The sequence below is a fragment of the Astyanax mexicanus genome, chromosome 4 (assembly GCF_023375975.1).
Source record: "Astyanax mexicanus isolate ESR-SI-001 chromosome 4, AstMex3_surface, whole genome shotgun sequence".
NCBI lineage: Eukaryota > Metazoa > Chordata > Actinopteri > Characiformes > Acestrorhamphidae > Astyanax > Astyanax mexicanus.
In genome coordinates, this window is record NC_064411.1 from 44182417 (window position 1) to 44203620 (window position 21204).

A 21204-nucleotide genomic window follows, 5' to 3' on the forward strand; every position below is an offset into this window, starting at 1 on the left:
TGTAATATGATTGTCTTGGAATAAATGAAAATGATTTGAAAGATCAATCAATTACAATCTTTAAATGAGGTATGAATGCAGTGTGAAATGGACTTGGCGTGAAGTGAAACAGGATAATAAGTACAAACCTTTGTTTCACACTCCATTTTTCATTTAAAGTCACACTAACCCTAAATCAACTCTGTTTCTCTGATGTCTGTCTATAAATGCATTTGTTTGTCCATCTGTCCTTCTATCTGTTTCTCTCACCTCCTGCTCCAGGGTAAGTTGCTCCAGCTCCTGGTACACCACCTAAACCAGCTCCTGGTACACCACCAGCACCACCTAAACCAGCTCCAGCACCTGAAAGGATAAATCACTAGTAACTAAATGTACACAGGTTATTTTCCATACAGTGAATAACCCCGTCTACAAAAATATGAAACTCCCTAATTCTAAAATAGATACACTAATAAATACAGTAAAAAATAAATTGATTGTTCAAAAAGAAAACAAAGCAGTAAGTTACCGAGTACATAATTCATTTATTTTCTGTGTTTTTTGCAAGAAAGTCACTTAAAAGCGATTAAGGGAGCAATTCAAGGAGAAGTGCAAAGGTGAGGGGTGGAGTAGAGGATTGGAAGGGGACCAGCTCCGAGAGAGGAGAGAGAGAACGGCAGCGACCCACGGGAGGGGAGAGGCGAGGAGGAAAAATGTCCTCACAGGGTGAACTAAATTCACTGACAATCAGTATTAATTGCCTAACCGGTATTTTTAAGGACACTTATGTCTATACTGAAAGAGTGCTGGTGGATAAAGCTGTAATAATCTCTCTAAGCAAGTTCTGTTAGCCCTGTTAGCTTAGCCAGCTCGGCTGGGTATGTTTAGCATCTTGTATTAGCCTACTCTGCGCTAGCCGTGAACTTTTCGCTGCAGCGCCGCTCCGAGAGACTGTTCCCTGGACTGACTGACTCGTGCTTTCGCCGCCTTCACTGGACACCAGAACCGCTAACACTGCTACCCAGTCCCCCCGTGGCTCAAAGTTCCTCTGGCTCCGAGGGAAAACGCTCCGTGCTGCAGGACCACGCGCTCAGCTCTCGCTCATATTCACAGACTCTGAGGTACTCTGAAACTTTTGACTTGTTAGAGTGAAGCGGCCACAACGTTTTAGGCCACAACGCGCGCCAGCTCCGAACCAGGCCAGCACCGTTTTGTTTTGTTCATTTCTTTGCTAATTTATCCGTGTTTATAATAATATAATTTAAGGTGGTGTTTTTTTTACAAACCAACTCCTAAAGGTAAATTTCTGAGTACGGATGTAAATAAATAACTGACAGTGTAGTTCTAAAAGTAAGAAAAACCTAAAATTAATGCTACAGCTAAAATCTAAGATACTAATTCTAAATTGAGATCTAATCCTAAAATATAATCCTGAGCTATAGTTTTAATAATTAAATTAATTGTAATACTTGAAACAAAGATATAGTAATTTGAATAATTGGGGCACTGTTAAAATAGAACTTTGTAATTTGTGTCTTAAATTTACATTTGAGTTTTTGTGCACTGTATATTTGTACTACCCTTGCATTTGAAAAGGGTACTATACATCTGTCTTGAAAAAATATTAAACTCTATTGTTGATTGAAGCCTGCTATTTATTTTTTTGTTGAAAGTACTGAAAAGGACACTCGATTCTAAGCCTTATTTGCCCTACAGCTTTTGATACACTCAGTAAACTACTGGCTATTTTTATATACCTGTGTGACAGTCCTTTTAATGTTTTCTTTTTTTCTATTATTTTATTTTATTTAATTGTAACAAACAGAGAAGGGAAAGTATATATAGAACTCATGCACTTATTTCTGCCAATTAACTGGGGATAGGGGTTACACAAGGTAAGAATAGGATTGTTAGTGCATCAGGCACAGTTATGGTGTTTGGTTGAGAATGGTCCAATGTACAGAATGGCTCTAACATACACGGCTATAGTCTCGGATTGTGATCATGGATGAAAACACATCATTGTGCTCACCATATTTAGCAGCTTTGGCCTGAGCAGGGCTGAGTCCTCCTGTACCTACTGGAAAACATCAAAACAAACACACCCTAGTTAGCCCAATCTCATTTCTTTCCTTGGCCCTACCACTTAGCCCAACCCCTCTGTTTTGTTAGTGCATGTCTAGGGGTAGGGTGTCCATCCGTCTAAAATCCACCCTTCTATCCATTTCTCTCACCTCCTGCTCCAGGGTAAAACCCTCCAGCTCCTGGAACACCACCAGCACCACCTAAACCAGCTCCAGCACCTAAAAACATCAACCAGTACTAGTAGTAAGTACAGGTACACTGATATTTTATCACAGCCGAGTGCAGATTAAATATTAACACTCACCATATTTAGCTGCCTTGGCCTGAGCTGGTGTTAGACCACCGATCCCTGGAGAAAAAAGTGTTCGGGTATAATGTTTAATGTTCATGCAACAAGTATCAGATGTCAATTAGTTGTTTAATTTAAAGTTGTTTAATTTAATTTTAATTTAGTTGTTTAGTTTAAAGATTTACATTATTTTATATATATATATATTTTCCTCTTTTCCTCAGTGTATTGCAGATGTATTGCCAGAGAATAAAACCTGACAAAAACAAGATTCGCATCAGATCTATGTGTGTTATCTTACCTCCTGCTCCAGGGTAAAGTCCTCCAGCTCCTGGAACACCACCAGCACCACCTAAACCAGCTCCAGCACCTAAAAACATCAACCATTAATTATTACTAAGTGAATGAATACTGATGTTTTATCACAGTATTTTATCACAAGTTATTGATAGTAAAATATTAACACTCACCATATTTAGCTGCCTTGGCCTGAGCTGGTGTTAGACCACCGATCCCTAGAGAAAAAAGTGTCTATTATTAGTATTTAACATTTATGCAAAAATTTGATATTAAATTTGATGTATTAACATTATATTTAAGATTATTTCATTTTTAAACATATATTTTTTAGTGTAATTATGTAGGCGATTTCCATCCTGGGAATAAGTCTTGATTAACCTAAGCAGAACCTTAATAAGTGACCAGCATCAAATTTGTATGTCTGTCTATATTCCGTCTATCCATCTAACATTCTTTTTTTTTCTTACCTCCTGCTCCAGGGTAAGGTACTCCAGCTCTTGGAACACCACCAGCACCACCTAAACCAGCTCCTGGTACACCACCTAAACCAGCTCCTGCACCTAAAAACATCAATCATTAATTATTACTAAGTGAATGAATACTGATGTTTTATCACAGCTAAGCTTTAATAAGTTATTAATGATAAAATATTAACACTCACCGTATTTAGCTGCCTTGGCCTGAGCTGGTGTTAGACCACCGAGTCCTGGAGAAGAAAGTGTTTATTATTAGTATTTAACATTTATGCAAAAAATAAATAAATACATAAATAAATACAATTGTAAATTTGATGTATTAACATTACATTTAAGGTTATTTCATTATTAAAATTATATATATTTTTCGTTGTAATGCAGAATTTTCTGGGGGGAATAAATCTTGATTAACCCAAGCAGAACCTCAATCAATGACAAGCATCAAATTTGTATGTCTATAACCTTCTATCTGTTTCCCTCACCTCCTGCTCCAGGGTAAGGTACTCCAGCTCCTGGTACACCACCAGCACCACCTAAACCAGCTCCACCTAAACCAGCTCCAGCACCTAAAAGCATCAGCCAGTACTGTATTATTAGTAGGTGAATATATACTGATGGCTTGAGTGCAGCAAAAACATTAGCACTCACCATATTTAGCTGCCTTGGCCTGAGCTGGTGTTAGACCACCGATCCCTGGGGAAGAAAGTGTTTATTTAATATTCACGCGAAACTTTACAAACGTAAATTGGGCCTAAATCACATTTAAGATTATTTTAATTTTAATTAAAAAAATATATATATTTTTTGTGAATTGCAGATTTATTTTTTGGGAATAAATCTTGATTAACTCAAGCAGGAACATAATCAGTGGCAAGCATCAATTTTATTTTGCATGTCTGTCTATCTATTCCATCTTTCTGTCCATCCTTCAGTCCATTTCTCTCACCTCCTACTCCAGGGTAAGGTCCCCCAGCTCTTGGAACACCACCGAAACCAGCTCCAGGTACACCACCAGCACCACCTAAACCAGCTCCAGCACCTGAAAGCATCAACCAGTACTATTAATAACTGAACATACCCTGATGCTTCATCACAGCTGAGTGCAGATAAAATATTAACACTTACCGTATTTAGCTGCTTTGGCCTGAGCTGGTGTTAGACCACCGATCCCTAGAGAAGAAAGTGTTCGTGGTTTAATGCCCATGCAAAAATTTGCATTTGTACAACATAACATAACATTACATAAACAATACATTTAAGATTTTCATTTTTCAAATAGAAATATATGTATTTAGAGTAGTGCAAATTTACTTTCTAGGAATATATCCTGAATCTCAATTTATAAGCATAAATTTTGCATATGTCTGTATGTCATCCTTAGTTATCAGTTTCTCTCACCTCCTGGGACACCACCTACACCAGCTCCTGGTACACCACCCACACCACCTAAACCAGCTCCAGCACCTGAATGAAAGCAGAAACCAGTACTATTAGTATGTGAACGTTCACTGATATTTTATCACAGCTGAGTGAAGCTAAAATAATAATTCACCGTATTTAGCTGCCTTGGCCTGAGCTGGTGTTAGACCACCGACCCCTGGAGAAGAAAGTGTTGAGGATAATATTAATATTAATAATATTATGTAGTCCTGTAATATGCCATGTAATATATATGTTTGCTTTAGATCATAATACCATAGATAGTTTTACATAGTTTTATATGAATACACCATGTTTAGATATGCTGAACAGAACATTTTAAAGGGCCACTAAAACCTCAGATTTTTGCTGACTCTACCCTCTCTAAAAATCACCCTGGGTAATGTATGGGTTTAGGGGCAGGACAGGAGTGAGAGCTGATTGGCTGAGCTACAGCAGCAGCAGTGTGCCTCAGATAGCAGTGTGATGCAGAAGGTTGGACGTCAGCAGGTGGGCAATATTAGTAATTGACTGATCTGCATATTGTGATGTGCCTGCGTACCAAAGTACACGGAAACATCATCCACTCCTATAGCACAGTTGAACCTGAGAGGGCGCAGCAGAGGTGGAAATTATCACAATAAAAGCATTTTATTTTATAGGTTAGGAATTGTTTATAAAAATTATAAGATCACACACATAAGGTATGTTTTTACCATGTTTTGAGCTGTTTTTTTTTTTCAGCAGGGTGGTTACAGACTTCATAGTCAGGAGGCAGATCTGACTGAAAATTTTGGAATATTTTTGGATTGAAATTTCAATAACAGTTCTGTAAGTAACTAAGGAGTTTGTGTTATTTTGTCACCTCCAGCACCAGGGTAAACTCCACCAGCTCCTGGAACATATCCAACCCCGCCTAAACACAGCAATGCAATAAATTACACTACTTCAATTCAGAGGGTTCAATTCTGCTATCTTCTAGAAACATACAGTTCTTTTAGCAGCAATAATATCCCCGGTAATAAGAACATCACAGTGTAATTCAACATTAAAGCAGCAGTCCTTAAAATGTTTTCCTTTTAAATTGAAACCAAGGGATAAAATATTCTAATAAATTGTATCAGTGTGATGAAGTGACCATCCCTGCAACTTCCAAATACATTCATTCTAATGCAGTGTGGTCTGGTAGGTTTTGGAAGGATTTCTTCTGGCTACATCACGTGTTCTTTAAGTTAAATTGTCTTTATTTACTATTGGCATAAATTTTTCAGTTTAATACCAGTGGGAAAACACTTTGGCCCACAGTAAACAACTAATCCGGGGAGAGAACTAAGGTTAGCGTAGAGCTAGCTAACGTTAGCGGCGAGCTAACTAACATACTATTATTAGCGGTGAGCTAATTAGTGGAGGTTGGTGAAGAGTTAGGTAACGTTACCGGGGAGAGAACTAAGGTTAGTGCAGAGTTAACTAGCATTACCGGGGAGAGAACTAAGGTTAGTGCAGAGTTAACTAGTATTACTGGGGAAGGAACTACGGTTAGTGCAGAGTTAACTAGCATTACCGGAGAGAGAACTAAGGTTAGTGGAGAGTTAGCTAACATTACCGGAGAGAGAACTAAGGTTAGTGGAGAGTTAGCTAACATTACCGGAGAGAGAACTAAGGTTAGTGGAGAGTTAGCTAACATTACTGGGGAGAGAACTAAGGTTAGTGGAGAGTTAGCTAGCATTACCGTGGAGAGAACTAAGGTTAGTGGAGAGTTAGCTAACATTACTGGGGAGAGAACTAAGGTTAGTGCAGAGTTAACTAGCATTACCGGGGAGAGAACTAAGGTTAGTGCAGAAGGTTAATGCAGAGTTAACTAGCATTACCGGGGAGAGAACTAAGGTTAATGCAGAGTTAACTAGCATTACCGGAGAGAGAACTAAGGTTAGTGGAGAGTTAGCTAACATTACTGGGGAGAGAACTAAGGTTAGTGGAGAGTTAGCTAACATTACTGGGGAGAGAACTAAGGTTAGTGGAGAGCTAGCTAACATTACTGGGGAGAGAACTAAGGTTAGTGGAGAGCTAGCTAACATTACCGGGGAGAGAACTAAGGTTAGTGAAGAGTTAGCTAACATTACCAGGGAGAGAGTTAGCTAACATTACCAGGGAGAGAACTAAGGTTAGTGGAGAGTTAGCTAACATTACTGGGGAGAGAACTAAGGTTAGTGGCGAGTTAGCTAGCATTACTGGGGAGAGAACCAAGGTTAGTGGAGAGTAAGCTAACATTAACAGGGAGAGAACTAAGGTTAGTGGAGAGTTAGCTAGCATGCTATCATACTAATGTTAGCGGCGAGATAGCTAACTGGAAATAATAAATATAAATGACAAATCATTTTAAGCTGTATTCTACAACTGCGGTTCTCAAATGTTTCAGTTGGAGACCCCATTTGTGCATGTTAAGTGCCACTGGGGCCTCCCACCCTACCCAGGGTGAAAAAAATAAATCTGCACGTTTTACAAGTTATTATTAATGTTTTCCAGCGTTATTATTATTATTATTAGTAGTAGTAGTAGTAGTAGAAGTAGCAATGGTGGTAGTAGTAGTATTAGTATTATAAACATCATCACTACAATTTAATTGATTATTTCCTCCTTTTTCCATATGTGCAGGAAGCTTCAAAAAAGCTCATGCAACTTACATATGCCAGGTGGGTTCGGTTCTGCATAACAATTGAACAAAATGAAAAAAAATATATAAAATGGGAAATTTGCCTACATTTTTTGGGTCTTCAATTATATTCAGGTTATAAAAGGATCTTAAAAAGCATTAAATTTGACTTTTAAAATGGTGCAAGAACCCTGTAGGACAGGGGTGTCAAACTCATTTTGGCCGAGGGCCACATTAGCACATGGCTGTCCTCTGAGGGCCAGATGTAACTTATAAATGTAATAAAATGTAACCAAATGTAATATAAAATGAATGTAATTACTCCTTAATGTTAAATAACTATATTCAATCAAATATTACAGTTGCATGGAAAAAATGTTTGCTTGTTGCTCTATTAACATAAATCCTTTTAATTTGTCATGGTATGAAATCCAAAAACTCCATCAATCAAGAACCAAACTATTCAAGTGAATAGAAATGACATCAAATACAAGTTATATTAACTTTGATCAAAACGTTTGATACTGAAAAGAGGCTTAATAAACATAAAATCAAAAATTGTGAGCTGCTAAGGACATGTGACAGATTTAGCATTTCCTCAGATTTAGCAGTTCCTCATCCAACCACTAGTCGGAGCTGCAGCTGCAGCAGCACAAGCCCGCAGTCTTTACTTAGTCAGAGCTACAGCCCAGCCACAGGCTACAGGGCTCAGCTCAGCCAGTCTGGAGCGTTTTTAATTTTTTTAAGTTCTTCTGTATAGGAAATAAAGGTTTTAACCCCACTAAACGGATAATACAGCTCTCTACAGTTCATCTTTCAGCCCAAGCAGCTAACAGCAGCAGTTTAGAGCAGCGTCACGGAGTCACTGCTCGGATTACATTATAAACAGGTCAGTTAGCGCGCTGCTAACCTCATGATGTTTATAACTACGGAGTTTAGTGGACACAGCACGGCTGTAAGGTTAGACTGTTGAAGGCTACTGAAGACTATTAAAGGCTATTGGAGGTTATTGAAAGGGTTATTGGGGGCAGAAATCAGTAAAGGCTGGTTAGATAAGTGATTCACGTCCTCGTCCTTTGCTGCGGTGAAAGTGTGACTATTTATACACAACTTATATCTCTCATAAAAAGCATTTATTTTGGTCAGTAACACAAAAAGCATACCGGTCTTTCGCCTTGAAGCACAGCCGTCCGTCTGCATCAACTTTTCTTTTTCTGGACATTATGGGATAAACATTTGTATGTCTCAATTCCACCCGCGAAGTTACGCCTTCCCTCCGGCAGGGTTTCCACATCAATGACTACACTGCCCTGTAGCGGCAGTAAGCCGTAACTTCGCGGGTAACACAATCGACAAGCATTGTGGGAAATGTAGTTTTTGGTCAAAGCACGCTTCTGACCTATTTATTATAGACACTAAGATTTTACAAGCTCTCGCGGGCCACATAAAAGGACGTGGCGGGCCACATTTGGCCCGCGGGCCTTGTGTTTGACACATGTGCTGTAGGAGAATTAATGTTATTTTGTCACCTCCAACACCAGGGTAAAGTCCACCAGCTCCTTGCACACCTCCAACCCCACCTAAACCAGCTCCAGCACCTAGAGGAAAGGGAAAGACCTAAACTCAGGACACTACAAATGACTACATTGTTCAGCACAACACAATTATATGATTTATTTCTCTATATATATATGTGTGTGGCTCTGTGTGGGTTTATACTGACTTGTTTCTGGGACCCAGTTGGTTTTTTCTAATGAGTACCATAATTACAGCCCACATCTAGAGGCTCCAACATGAAACCAATGGACAAAACTTTTCCATGTTCCCAAATATTTATCAGGAAAATAGCACTTATTGCTTATAAAGTGAAAACGTTACATAGAAAAAGACAGCGTACAATCCCCTGTGTTTACTAATAGCATAATTCCTCCCACGCTTATAGCATCCAGTGATCTGCTTCTTAGTGTGGATGTGAAAATGTGAGCGTGCAGTGCTGTTAAAGGAAAAGTCTAGTGAAAGATCACATGATCGTAAAATTGTCACTTAGCGTAGGTGCTGTTGATCAGCCAAGACATATTTGGTATCAGAAATGTTTTAATTTTTCAGTTTAGAACATGTGAAAGTAGGCTGAGCCTTATTGTTAAGTGCAATCATATTTGATTAGTACTGATCCTAACCCTTATCCTTTTATTTGTAGAATAGCTAGCACTCCAAGGCTGCTACAAGAACAGGAGTCAAATCGTCTGTAGTTTCCATATGACCAGATAAGTACAACTCTTAATGTAGAAGTGCCCATATTAAAGAAGTCACCAGTGTGAAATGCACTTGGGTTGTAGTGAAACAGGATAATGATCATTAACTTTTGTTGAATAGCACAGCTCTGTTCACCCCCAGCATTCAGAAATGCAGTGCTTTTAGCCAATGCTTCCAACAGGCTTTCAATGCTAGTGATAGGGGCATAGCACTGCCCATGCAAAGTAAGTCTTTAATAATTAATAAACAGTGTATCACAAAAGTGAGTACACCCCTCACATTTCTGCAGATATTTAAGTATATCTTTTCATGGGACAACACTGACAAAATTACACTTTGACACAATGAAAAGTAGTCTGTGTGTAGCTTATATATCAGTGTGAATTTATACTTCACTTAAAATAACTCAATATACAGCCATTCATGTCCAAACCACCGGCAACAAAAGTGAGTACACCCCTAAGAGACTACACCCCTAAATGTCCAAATTAAGCACTGTAGTACAGCTCTTGCACTCTCTCATACTGGTCACTGAAAGGTCCAACCTGGCACCTCATTGCAAATAACTCGCTGAGGATCTTAATGAGGATCTGCAGCTTTCAAAGTTATCAGGGCCACATTTTAATTGTCAAGACACTTTGAATTCTACCAATGACGTTTGGAGGTACTGTGAGCTTGTTAATGGTGCAATGCTATGCCCCTATCACTAGCATTGTAAGTCTATTGGGAGCATCGGCTAAAAGCTCTGTATTTCTGAATGCTCAGGGTGAACGACGGTGGGCTATTCCATAAAACTTCATAATTGTTATCATGTTTCACTATATCCTTAGTTCATTTCACACTGGATTTCTCATTTAATGTATCCAACAGTCTTGACGTTGCCAAAGATTTTGTCTAAAGCTTGTCTCGTTTGCAACAAAAAGAAAACATGTATTGCTTGTCCAATTATTACAAATGCATTAGCTGATCAACTGCATCTGGTGTAAACGATAAATGCTGTTAATTTAATTCCTTGCTAAACAATTCCTTTAACTTAAAGAGAAAAAAAAAAACACCAATTCTAACTGAATAGTGCATTATTACCATACTTAGCAGCTTTGGCCTGTGCAGCTGAAACACCCAATGTTCCCACACCTGAACACACAAAGGCATCACAAATCATCAGCCAGTGGACATGCACAGCTTCCTGTACGGCTTAAACTGTGTGTTCACAGTGAGAGTCTAGACCACTTGCATTACGCACCAGTGCCAGTGGGGTAGCCTGGCTTAGTGCCAGCTCCGGTTTTGCCAAAACCACCATAACCTAAAGCACAGCATGTGAGAGTGAGGCAAAACATGCTAACATCCCCAAAAAACATGATAAAATAAAATAAAAATAAACTGTATTCATGCATATTTTCAGTGAAGTGCCACTGTACCGTATGGAACCTTTCCACCAGCATATGGAGAACCACCTGTTGGAGAAATGTGTAGGATTTCAGACAGATAATGCAGATAATGAAGAGCTGGAGACCATCTGAATATCATCTGTGAAGGTCATTTTCACAGCAGGATTGTATTTCAGTTTTGCGGTTTGTGTTACAGTGGAAACAACTTCTGATTATCAGAGTTTTTCGTTTTTTATCTTTTGCAAAAACAAAGCAACAGCCAATCAGGGTTCAGCATTAACAACTGTGACATTTCCCTAGTTTAAATATACACTGGCATGTCATGGGACATCAGTATATAAATTGATAAGAAACTAATAAGTGTTACTTTAGGGAATGGCTTGGGAAACGCCACACTTGACTGAGAGCTCTCATTCATATTCTGCAGGTCCATGCCGTATTTTTTTCGCTTTCATGGGATATGGCAAAAGTCATGGGACACAATACTGCTGCCTGTTTTAGGTAATTAAAACATTGTCATTAAGTTATAGCAATTAGAATATGCCCGGATTTAAAAATACAAAACAAAGAATTTTTTTTTTTTTTTTTTAGATTTGCTTTAAGCTTTTATTAACTTCCCTTTGCCCATAAATTACCCAAAAATAATGCCTGGCAGTGTACAGATATAATTTTAAGCTGTTCTGAGATCATATAGTGTTTTTTTTTCTGCTGTTAAACATGAGGGCGGGTCATTAGCAGTTGGTCAGGTGTCACACCATGTTGGAGACGGGTTAAATTCTCACTCTGGGATACTATGATGTGCTACACCAATAAGTGTCCTTGAGCAAGACTGTGTTTCACCTTTTACAGTTTTACAGTAATAAAATGTATTAACAAAAACACACTACATTATCACGAGTTACAAACATGACACAAACTTGTCACAGCTTGTAAATGCTTGTTTGTTTGTTGCAGTTAAAATTTGTTCACTGAGGAACAGGTTTTAATGCACTGCTCTTTAAATGTGTATCTACACATGTTGAACCATGTTTATGTCTAGGGTTAAAAATATTTAAGGTTGGGTAAAATTTGTATTAAACCGATCCATTGCTGCAGCCCTTTATAAAGCACATTTTCTTGTCAGTTTAAATGCTGTGAGAGGAGGTTAGTATTAACACTTCATTTATTTCTACAATCTCTACAGTTACAACAGGTTTTGTGTAAATTAGGTCATGCCTTAAGCCTACAACCGAATTCCAAGAAAACACTGAGAACACAGCATGAAGAACACGGCACAAACTGGACAAAAACCCTGAATGTGCAGCTGAATTCAATTACAGCATGACCTAATCTTCCCAAAACCTGGGAAACATTAAATTATCCAAGCTGGGGTTATTCTAAAAACTGGACATTTCCATCTCCAAACTTTTCACTGCACATTATGCTGTCATTTGATCTGCTTGAATGTGTGATTCTGGATAAAGCAGCTAAAGCGACATCTGTTTAGGGAGTAATCACCACGAACCAGGAGTATAATTTATCATTCATTTACTGATTCATCCTAATTACAGTGGACGTGTCCCATGTTTTAGCATGGGAAATAAAAAACAGCTCCACAGAATGCACACGTGCAATGAAACAGATGATAAAGTTGATGATAAAGATCAATAGTTTTCTTCTAGGCTTTCTAGGACTTGCTTGATTTGACGTAATTCAAAAATCTTGAAAAGGAAGTCCCAAAGAGCACAGTAGAGATGCATGTGTCCATTTTTTTGGAGTATTGCACATACAGCAATACAGTAGATTGCACTACTTCCTTCTTTTATAATCATGACTATATTCTAGAAGCACACAGTTCTGATTTTGAGGCCTGAATTATAAGCAAACATTAAAGCAGCAGTTCTTATGATTTTTTTTCTTTAAATTGAAAGCAGTAGTGGTCTTTTGTAAATATCCATTAACAACCTAAAAATACATTAATCCTAAATCAAAGTGGTCTGGTAGGTTTTGGCAGGATTTTTTTTCTGCCTATGTCAAAAGTCTTACATACATAGATCACATGCACAGTCTCAGAAAGAGGGTCCGGCATATTTTTCTTGTTACCTAAGCCCCTCAAACTACAAAAAAGCTTAAAAATGCAAATACACATTCTCACCTAAATTTCCTAACCCTACAGACTCACTTTAACTAATTCTCACTTCTTCTGCCAAACCGTATACATTCTATACAGTACATTCAATCCATCCCACATTTGTGGATCTATTTACATGTGATGTATTATGAGTAGTTTTTAATTAATTGAATTCTGTGCATGTTTTTTTTTTTGTCATTGGCACTAAAAGATGACCTAACACAATACTGCATATTTCACTTGTCTATAAAAATGATCTAAAGGCCCCAAAAAGAGAACTGTTTATATAGTATGTAACGCTACAGATCAACCCACCATACATAACCTTTGGGTAGAACCCATAGAAGCGCATGTAGTTGTGTCCATTATATGGTAGGAAATGTCTCTGCACTGGAAAGAAATAAGCTAAAATAGATAGTAAATACTGTCATTTCACATTTCATAATTTGGGCACCACATTAAAATAAGACTACTTTTATAAAGGGTTTATAAATGGTTTACAATTAGTTTATTAATTGTTACTAATTAGGTCGTAAATGCCTTAAAAATCATTAATTATTAATAATCAGTTATGACGCATACGTAGAAAGGCCAACAATATAGATGGCTGTGAGTTCAATATTTGTCAACAGCAGGTAATTTTTGCCCTTTCTACGTATGTGTTATAACTGATTATTAATGATTTTTATGGCATAATTTACAACATAATTAGTAACCATTAATAAACTAATTGTAAAACCATTTATAAACCCTTTATAAAGGTAGTCTTATTTTAAAGTGGTACCCATGATTGTAATATATTTGAGCATCTGCACACTTGGTAAAACATAATCTCTTCACAATTGCAATCCTGTTAAATCATTGTGATTACAATGCAAGATTAATTCAGTTATTTCTAATATTCTACTTGATTTCCATATTTTATTAGGAGTTCATTTTGCTCAGTTCAAGCTTTTGCAAAGAAATAATGATCAGTATGATTAAAATAATCAAAATGATCAGCCAGTGGGATAAGACACTTCAATACAATAAATAAAATTACTTTAAACAACTCTGAAAACACAATGCTAAAATGAGAAATATTAGATATTTGATCTACATTTGATAGGATTTCACTTTCTAAGATAACTGTTTAGTTACTTCTAAGAGACTACACCCCTAAATGTCCAAATTGAGCACTGTAGTACAGCTCTTATACTCTCTAATACTGGTCACTGAAAGTTCCAACCTGGCACCTCATGGCAAATAGCTCTCTGAGGATCTTAAACGAGGATCTGCACTTTCAAAGTTATCAGGGCCACATTTTAAATGTCAAGACCCTTTGAATTCTACCAATGAAGTTAAAACAATAGTTCCATCTGTAATAAGATTATTTTCAGGGGCAAAACAGCAAATCCAAAACAGCTGGAGAAGACTTATACAACAAGACTGAAATAAAGAGTTAAATACCTGGAGCTTTAGGAGATTTAAGAGGGTATCCATGAAAAACTCCAGGCTGCATCTGACCTCCACCAGTACCACCTGTGCCTGTACAGAAAAACACAATCCATAGTGTTTTTTTTTTGTTGTTTTTTTTTTTAGCTCTCAATTTTTAACACAATGAGCAGCTCAGCCGTCACTGGCTTTAGTGATGGAGAATGTACCTGATTTGGGTTTAAGTCCAGTTCCTGTTGCTACACCTGGAAGCACTCCCTGGCCACCATATCCTGTAGAGGCAGGATACACACAGTGTTTTTACATTTACAATGTGTTTAAACAGTGAGTGTTTAGACACTTAATCTTGGTTATAGAGTAAAAAATATAAAATGTATAGATATGACAAGAAAAGATATGACACACACCTTGTCCAGGTACAAGTCCTTGAAAAGCTCCAGGGACACCGACACCTACAAATACCAGTAATGGATTATATAAAAAAACATCAGTTCCTGCATAGTTCTTCTATTTGCACCAGTTCTGTTTGTCAGTGATTAAAGTGCTGGGCCATTTATAAGGTTGTGGGTTCTATAGTGAGGTCCAGGACCCGCGTTTTCTCATGGTCATTAGGTCACGACTCACTTTTATAGAATAAAAAAACAATCAAATGTAATGTATTAAAAAAAAAGCTTTTTAAAAAACGATTTAAATTGAATATGTATGCAAAGTAAATTTAAGAGCATTTTTTTAAAGAAACTGAGAAGAAATATGACAACTATATGTATAAAATTTCCCACAAAAAAATTAAATATTAAAACTGCACAAAATACATAGGGCCAATATATTTCCCAATATAAAAGATGAGTACAAAATTAGATTAGCATTCTGTTTTTTATGCATTTATTTTTTACAAGCTGTCTGCAACCCACTTTTGGGTTTCTTTAATCCCAAGAAGTGATGGGATATTGTAATAGAAATGTATTAATTCTGTCTCATAGCTCATAAAATTGATAATGTCTGTTAATAGTGGGCAATTTAAACTTTCAAATGATGTCAAATTTGTTTTTATGATTTTTGATTTTTGAAGTTTTTCACATTAAGCATCATAAGCAAGATTTATATTAAAAGTGTTAATTTGGTGTAAAAAAAAAAAAAAAACAACCCTGAATAACCCATTCATTTTTCTTCATATTTTGAACATTGTTCATACAGAATCTCAACAGATAAATCAGTATGTCATTATCATAATTACCATTAAGAAACTCAAGGTCAGTGGTTTTAAAACTTTGGCTCTCAGGCCCCCAGTGGAATACAGTGGTACTGCTAGATGGAGACTGATCTGTATTTTGTTACTTGTTTTACTTTTCACTTAATCATAAACTGATAGTCTGTGTATTGCATGAGTACATGATATAATCTAATTATACCAAAAATGTGGAAGTTCTGAATCACACACTTACCTGGCACTGGTGCCTTTCCTGCCTTTCCAGGCTTTGCAGCTTTTCCCCCAGGGCCCACACCTGGTAATCCAGTCTGAGGAATAACTGGACCTAACACAGAGAATGAAGCGCTGAAAACATTTTTATTTAATGTTTTTTCTCCTCCCTTTTAGAAGACCCAGCTCAGACCAGAGCCTTAAACAGAGCCAAGGCCTGAGGCAATGATTAATCACATAGTTTATAAACAAGCGGCAAACTGCCAAGGCGGGAACACCAGCCCCGGTGGACCAATCACAGCTGAAGCTCTCCATGTCGCGGGGAGTGTAGTTACATTTCCAGGAAGGTGGGCATCTTGTATCTAGTACTGATATGTGCAGGGCATCTTGTGGCCACACTTATTGTCTTTCATGGCTGAAATTCCAACTTCCATTTTTCAGCAGGATAATGCTCACCCAAGAAATTTCTAGGAATGTCTCTATAAGGCTGCAACACTTTTATGGCCTGCCCAGTCGGCAGATTGAGATTAATATCACTTATTGAGCCTTTGAATCAATGAATAAATGAATGAATGAATGAATGTCAGCTTTGGTAACCACCACTGTAAAGCAGGATCTACAGGCCCAGCCTCAACATCTATAGCTAAGTGAGCTGCAGTATGCTATACAGAACCAGTATGCCTCCATGTCCATCCATCTCCCATCTTGTTTCCAGGCTAGATGCTGCCCAAAAGAATATTAAAGCCTCTTTTTTTCAATGATACAAGAAACTATGATACTTTCACTTTAAAATTGTAGTCGTTTCATCGTTACATTCACACCTACTGTATAAACAGTGGTGCCCTGATGTGTCTCACTCATTCCCAGAACTGTAACTGAGCTGTCTGCTAAAACTTTCCAGACCTAGCTGCAGTTCTGGAGTTTGATGCCTCCGTCTCTAAACTCAGTAGTGGTCATTGTTTTTAAAAGTGTGAGTTAATCTTGTAAATGTGTAAAGAATGCTGTATGTACTTCCCAACGTCAGGAGAGCTGTAATGTAACCTGAACGTTTCTGTAGTAAGGCCTTGTTAATTGAAAACAGCCTTTGCTTTAATCGCCACTGGCCAGTTCGCTTTCAAATAAAGTTCACAGCATCATGTCGGCAAGGGGTCACTCATAATAAAACAATGCAGAGTGCTGTGGAAAAGTCGGTCGAATGCATTTTATGTAGAAGGTGCTGTTTTTTTTGTTTTTGTTTTTTTAATAATGAACATGCCAAATGTAGCAGAACATTGGAGTAGTATTGTGTACCATGAGTTTTGCCATGTCCCATAGAAGCTGAAGAATGATACATTAAATGTGAATGCCCTCTATGATGTATTCTCTGTATCAAGGCCTCCCTCGATCTCCAGTAATTCACATTGCCTTGCCATGAGCATGCTGGCTAATGTCCAGCCTTAATCACAAGATATCAACTCACAACTTATACAGGTGTAGTCATTCCTAAGTCTTCCTCTAGGGTAACACATCATGACCAGTTACTGCTAAAAAAAATACTGCTAGCCCTTGGCTTTTGCATGTCAGCAGAATGTGTGCATTAGAGATTAATAATTTTTATCTATATTTCTTTAGAATTATTCATTTATTGGTATGAATATGGATTTATTAGCTTTCACTAATTCTACGGACACTCTTTTATACTATATGAATAACGTTAATCTGCATCCTGGCTCCTTGCATTGTTACATTAAAATAATAAAAATAATTTACTGACATGGTACACGTGGTTGATGAAAGAGGATTTTCAAAGAAGATTGGAAACAAAAATTGTGATATAACTTTTTATAGTTACAATATATAGTTATATATGTGTGCCTTACCTCCTCCTGGGAGTCCACCACCAGCACCGGGTCCTAGGGCAGTCCCTCCAGTACCTGGCACTAAAGAGATAAACACATATTCAGATCTTGGTGTTTTAAACTATTGTATATTCATGACATACTGTATACTCAGAAATGACCCCAAGACAATCTATGTACCGAGCTTTCCTGGAAGTCTAAAAAGAAATTTAATTTTAGTTATCATTTACAGAGATTTCTCTGCTGTTAAACATGGTAGAGGGTCATTTTTGACACTTAAGACAAAAAAAGCGTTAAAAAATACTAATTATATTAAATTAATTAATTTTGCTCTTGTCATTTTAAACTTAGAAATACATATATACAATATATATATATATATATATATATATATATGTTTTTGGTGCATGCAGTGATTTCTTATTGAAAAGTCACAGGACAGGAACTACTATTGTGTTCCATGACTTTTGCCATATCCCATATGAAGCTAAACCTTTTGAACCTGGGGCCAATTTTTGGGATTTGTTTTTGGTAGTTTGAACTACTTTCCTAAATATTACAGAGTACGCCACCTTGAGGGCCTCAAACGAACAACAGTTTTTACCTTTGGGCCATGAGAGCCGCAGCACCACGTTGATTTTTCATAAGGTGCAATACACTTTCTCACCACTAGTGCGTCACTCAGATGTTTAACAACTTGTTTAAAACGTAGAAGAAGAACCTTAGCTTACTGCCGAAAATGGAAGCATATTTTAAGAGAAAAGTGGAAGGCAAAAATGAAGGTAACCCATCAAAAAAGTTGTTAGAAAATATAACACAGACTTTATTAAATATAATTTTGTGAACGGAGGAAGCAAGTCTGAGAAGCAGGCCCAAATGTCTCATTAAGAAGTAAACAGAAAATGAAACTTGAAACTTGAAAAATGAAAAATGCGGTTGTTGGTTTGTCACTAATCTGCATAGCAGCTTCTGGTTTTACCATTTAGTATTTCAAAAGTTCAAAAGATTGCAGATACAGCTATATTTTCATTTGCACTTTATGCAAATTTTTATAGTTTATACATTTTTTTGAGTGTTTTTTTTTTTTTTTACTTTAAAATAGTCAAAAAGCTGTTGATGTTACTTATATTCTTTGTCACTAATATGAGGAGCAGCTTCTGGTTCTACCATTCAATATTTAAAAAGTTCAAAACATTATTTGCTTATATAGCTGTATTTTAATTTGCACTTTATCAAATTAATTTCTATAGTTCATTTTTTAGACAATTTTGTGTTCAACAAATTGGGCCCCGAGGTCAAAAAGTTTAAGAACCTTCCTTATAACATATCCTAGGTTCCAACATGACACTGTCGATTAAGGAATGTTAAATCCGACAAAATTTTGGAAATGTACCATTCAGCAGGAACCCACTATCAGACCTTGCTTGTACTAATTCACATCCATCACCTTGCAGAAAACACACTGTTTATTTTTTTTTTTTTCATTTTTTTTTTACATTGTAATGGGTGCCTTTTGAACAATACGACCCATTACAAATCACAAATTTCTTTAAATCATGAAGTTTCTTGAATCACCTTCTCTATACCAGCTGTTGTGATTTCAGGATCTGGCGCATGATGCTTCAAAAGTTTGCTCTTGTTTGCCTAACCTTCTCCTATCTGACGCAAAGGAGCAGACGTTTCGTGCTCATTTTCGGAACGTGGAGTAACGTACTGGATTTAGACACAAACACGAACCACCAGTGGACACACTGGTTCATTTGGCCCCAGATCTGAGGCTCTGTAATTGAAGCTCGGCCAACTGGAATACCATGAAAAGGGGACCCTTGTTGGAGGTGCACCGCCGACACACTGCCTCATACTGTTTTTGCAGGCCTCCGTCGCTGCCAACCTCACTGCAATGGTATCCTTGCTGAACCCTTTTGTGCATTAGATAGTCCACCGTACATGATTAACTTATTCATTTGAGGAATAAAAACAGAATCGTATCTTTTTTATGAATGGCTCCTTTGAGAAGTAAGCCAGCTTGAAACTTCCTTTCATTGCCTTTTCATTTCCTTTTCGAACTGCTTTGTTTTTTTGTTGCTTAGAGCTAAATAAAACATATATCTAGTAATGTGCAATTGCAGAACAGAATAAAATCAAATTAATGATATAATATTACTCTACCTCCTTTTCCAGGCTTAAGGCCTTTTCCTCCAGCACCTAAAAAGTTAGAAGATCTGGTCAGATTCTTAAATGTGCGAAATCTGACATATATATATATATATATATATATATATATATATATATATATATATATATATATATATATATACAATTCTATATCTACAGGGGTTGGACAATGAAACTTAAATACCTGGTTTTAGACCACAATAAATTATTTTCCAGACAGACAGTTCCGGTGGAAACAGGAGAGTTGCGGTGCACACTCTGCCGAATTCTGCTGTGATTTGATCAGCCGTGGTTTTATGTTTTTCGGATACAATCCGGGTTAGCACCCGAACATCCCTTTCAGACAGCTTCCTCTTACAGCGTCCACAGTTAATCCTGTTGGATGTGGTTGGTCCTTCTTGGTGGTATGCTGACATTACCCTGGATACCGTGGCTCTTGATACATCACAAAGACTTGCTGTCTTGGTCACAGATGCTCCAACAAGACGTGCGCCAACAATTTGTCCTCTTTTGAACTCTGGTATGTCACCCATAATGTTATGTGCATTGCATTATTTTGAGCAAAACTGTGCTCTTATCCTGCTAATTGAACCTTCACACTCTGCTCTAACTGGTGCTTAATGTGCAATTAACGATGATTGGCCACCAGGCTGCTCCAATTTAGCCATGAAACCTCCCACACTCAAATGACAGGTGTTTTAGTTTCATTGTCCAACCCCTGTAAATGTAGTGTAGTAAAGGCATGGTCTGGCTGAGCACGCATGATAGTAGTCCTTCCTTGTGGAAAATATAAGCTCTATATATAGGCAGTGTCTGACCATACAGCAGTCCAAAAAACAATTAGCTGAAAGCGATCAGAAGCCACAGGGTTGGAGCAGGTAAGCCAACTTTTGCATTAGAGTTAGAACAGCGATGCTAACTTACACAGCAAATGGGCTCAGAAGCTTCAATAAGACAATGAATGTCCACACTGCACTATGCACAGAGGCTTTCTGGGGAAAATGATGAGGAGCCACAGGTTTTTGCAGGTTAGTTGCCATGGTAATAGCCATGAGGGCTCAGTGGTTTGGAGGGGTTAGGTGTGATTTAGCTGCAGTGCTAATTGCCAGCTTTGACAGGGTTAGAGCCGGGATGCTAACAGACACCGAACAGGTTGACCAAATTGGTTCAACCAACTTGTCAAACTAGTCAATCAGCAACGTCAACTTGGTGTTGATACACGATTTTTTGGTCCATTAGCCGAATCATAAAGCATACTCGTCTTGAACTGGGTTTTTCTGAAGTGATAAAACTTATAATACTCACCAACACCAAGGCCTGGCTGATAGCCACCACCAGGGAGTCCGCCCCCTCCTAGTCCAACACCAAGACCTAAGAGTGGAAATGTCAAT

The 21204-nt window shown here is 37.6% G+C and overlaps 1 protein-coding gene and 2 long non-coding RNA genes across 53 annotated transcripts in view; 2 read left to right on the forward strand and 1 right to left on the reverse strand.

The window, feature by feature from the left end:
* Positions 1–21204, reverse strand: part of elna (elastin a) — a 115526-nt gene that overhangs the window by 36372 nt on the left and 57950 nt on the right. For 6 of the 50 annotated variants that reach the window (XM_049478690.1, XM_049478691.1, XM_049478695.1 and 3 more), the window contains exons 8-34: positions 21119–21184; positions 19808–19843; positions 17660–17719; positions 15826–15915; positions 14791–14835; positions 14593–14655; positions 14399–14476; positions 10870–10905; positions 10695–10754; positions 10535–10585; positions 8728–8796; positions 7230–7250; positions 5414–5464; positions 4682–4726; positions 4528–4593; positions 4255–4299; positions 4076–4168; positions 3778–3822; positions 3612–3695; positions 3315–3359; positions 3121–3213; positions 2824–2868; positions 2655–2723; positions 2369–2413; positions 2214–2282; positions 2012–2059; positions 250–342 (exon numbers count right to left, since the gene is read on the reverse strand). In XM_049478690.1, the coding sequence (XP_049334647.1) occupies positions 250–342; positions 2012–2059; positions 2214–2282; positions 2369–2413; positions 2655–2723; positions 2824–2868; positions 3121–3213; positions 3315–3359; positions 3612–3695; positions 3778–3822; positions 4076–4168; positions 4255–4299; positions 4528–4593; positions 4682–4726; positions 5414–5464; positions 7230–7250; positions 8728–8796; positions 10535–10585; positions 10695–10754; positions 10870–10905; positions 14399–14476; positions 14593–14655; positions 14791–14835; positions 15826–15915; positions 17660–17719; positions 19808–19843; positions 21119–21184 (1611 nt within the window). The remainder of the gene's footprint in view (positions 1–249; positions 343–2011; positions 2060–2213; positions 2283–2368; positions 2414–2654; positions 2724–2823; positions 2869–3120; positions 3214–3314; positions 3360–3611; positions 3696–3777; positions 3823–4075; positions 4169–4254; positions 4300–4527; positions 4594–4681; positions 4727–5413; positions 5465–7229; positions 7251–8727; positions 8797–10534; positions 10586–10694; positions 10755–10869; positions 10906–14398; positions 14477–14592; positions 14656–14790; positions 14836–15825; positions 15916–17659; positions 17720–19807; positions 19844–21118; positions 21185–21204) is intronic. The other 44 variants (XM_049478740.1, XM_049478712.1, XM_049478693.1 and 41 more) reach the window with 43 other exon arrangements.
* LOC111194547 (uncharacterized) lies at positions 465–3676 on the forward strand. Of its 2 annotated transcripts, none has more exons than XR_002651150.2 (4): positions 465–1100; positions 2226–2307; positions 2578–2667; positions 3133–3505. It is a non-coding gene; the product is annotated as an uncharacterized LOC111194547 (long non-coding RNA). The 2 variants fall into 2 exon arrangements; XR_007438873.1 differs by lacking the exon at positions 3133–3505 and adding an exon at positions 3624–3676 and having other exon boundaries at positions 713–1100.
* Positions 5213–6967, forward strand: LOC125801707 (uncharacterized). The gene is made up of 3 exons (XR_007438874.1): positions 5213–6041; positions 6336–6751; positions 6794–6967. It is a non-coding gene; the product is annotated as an uncharacterized LOC125801707 (long non-coding RNA).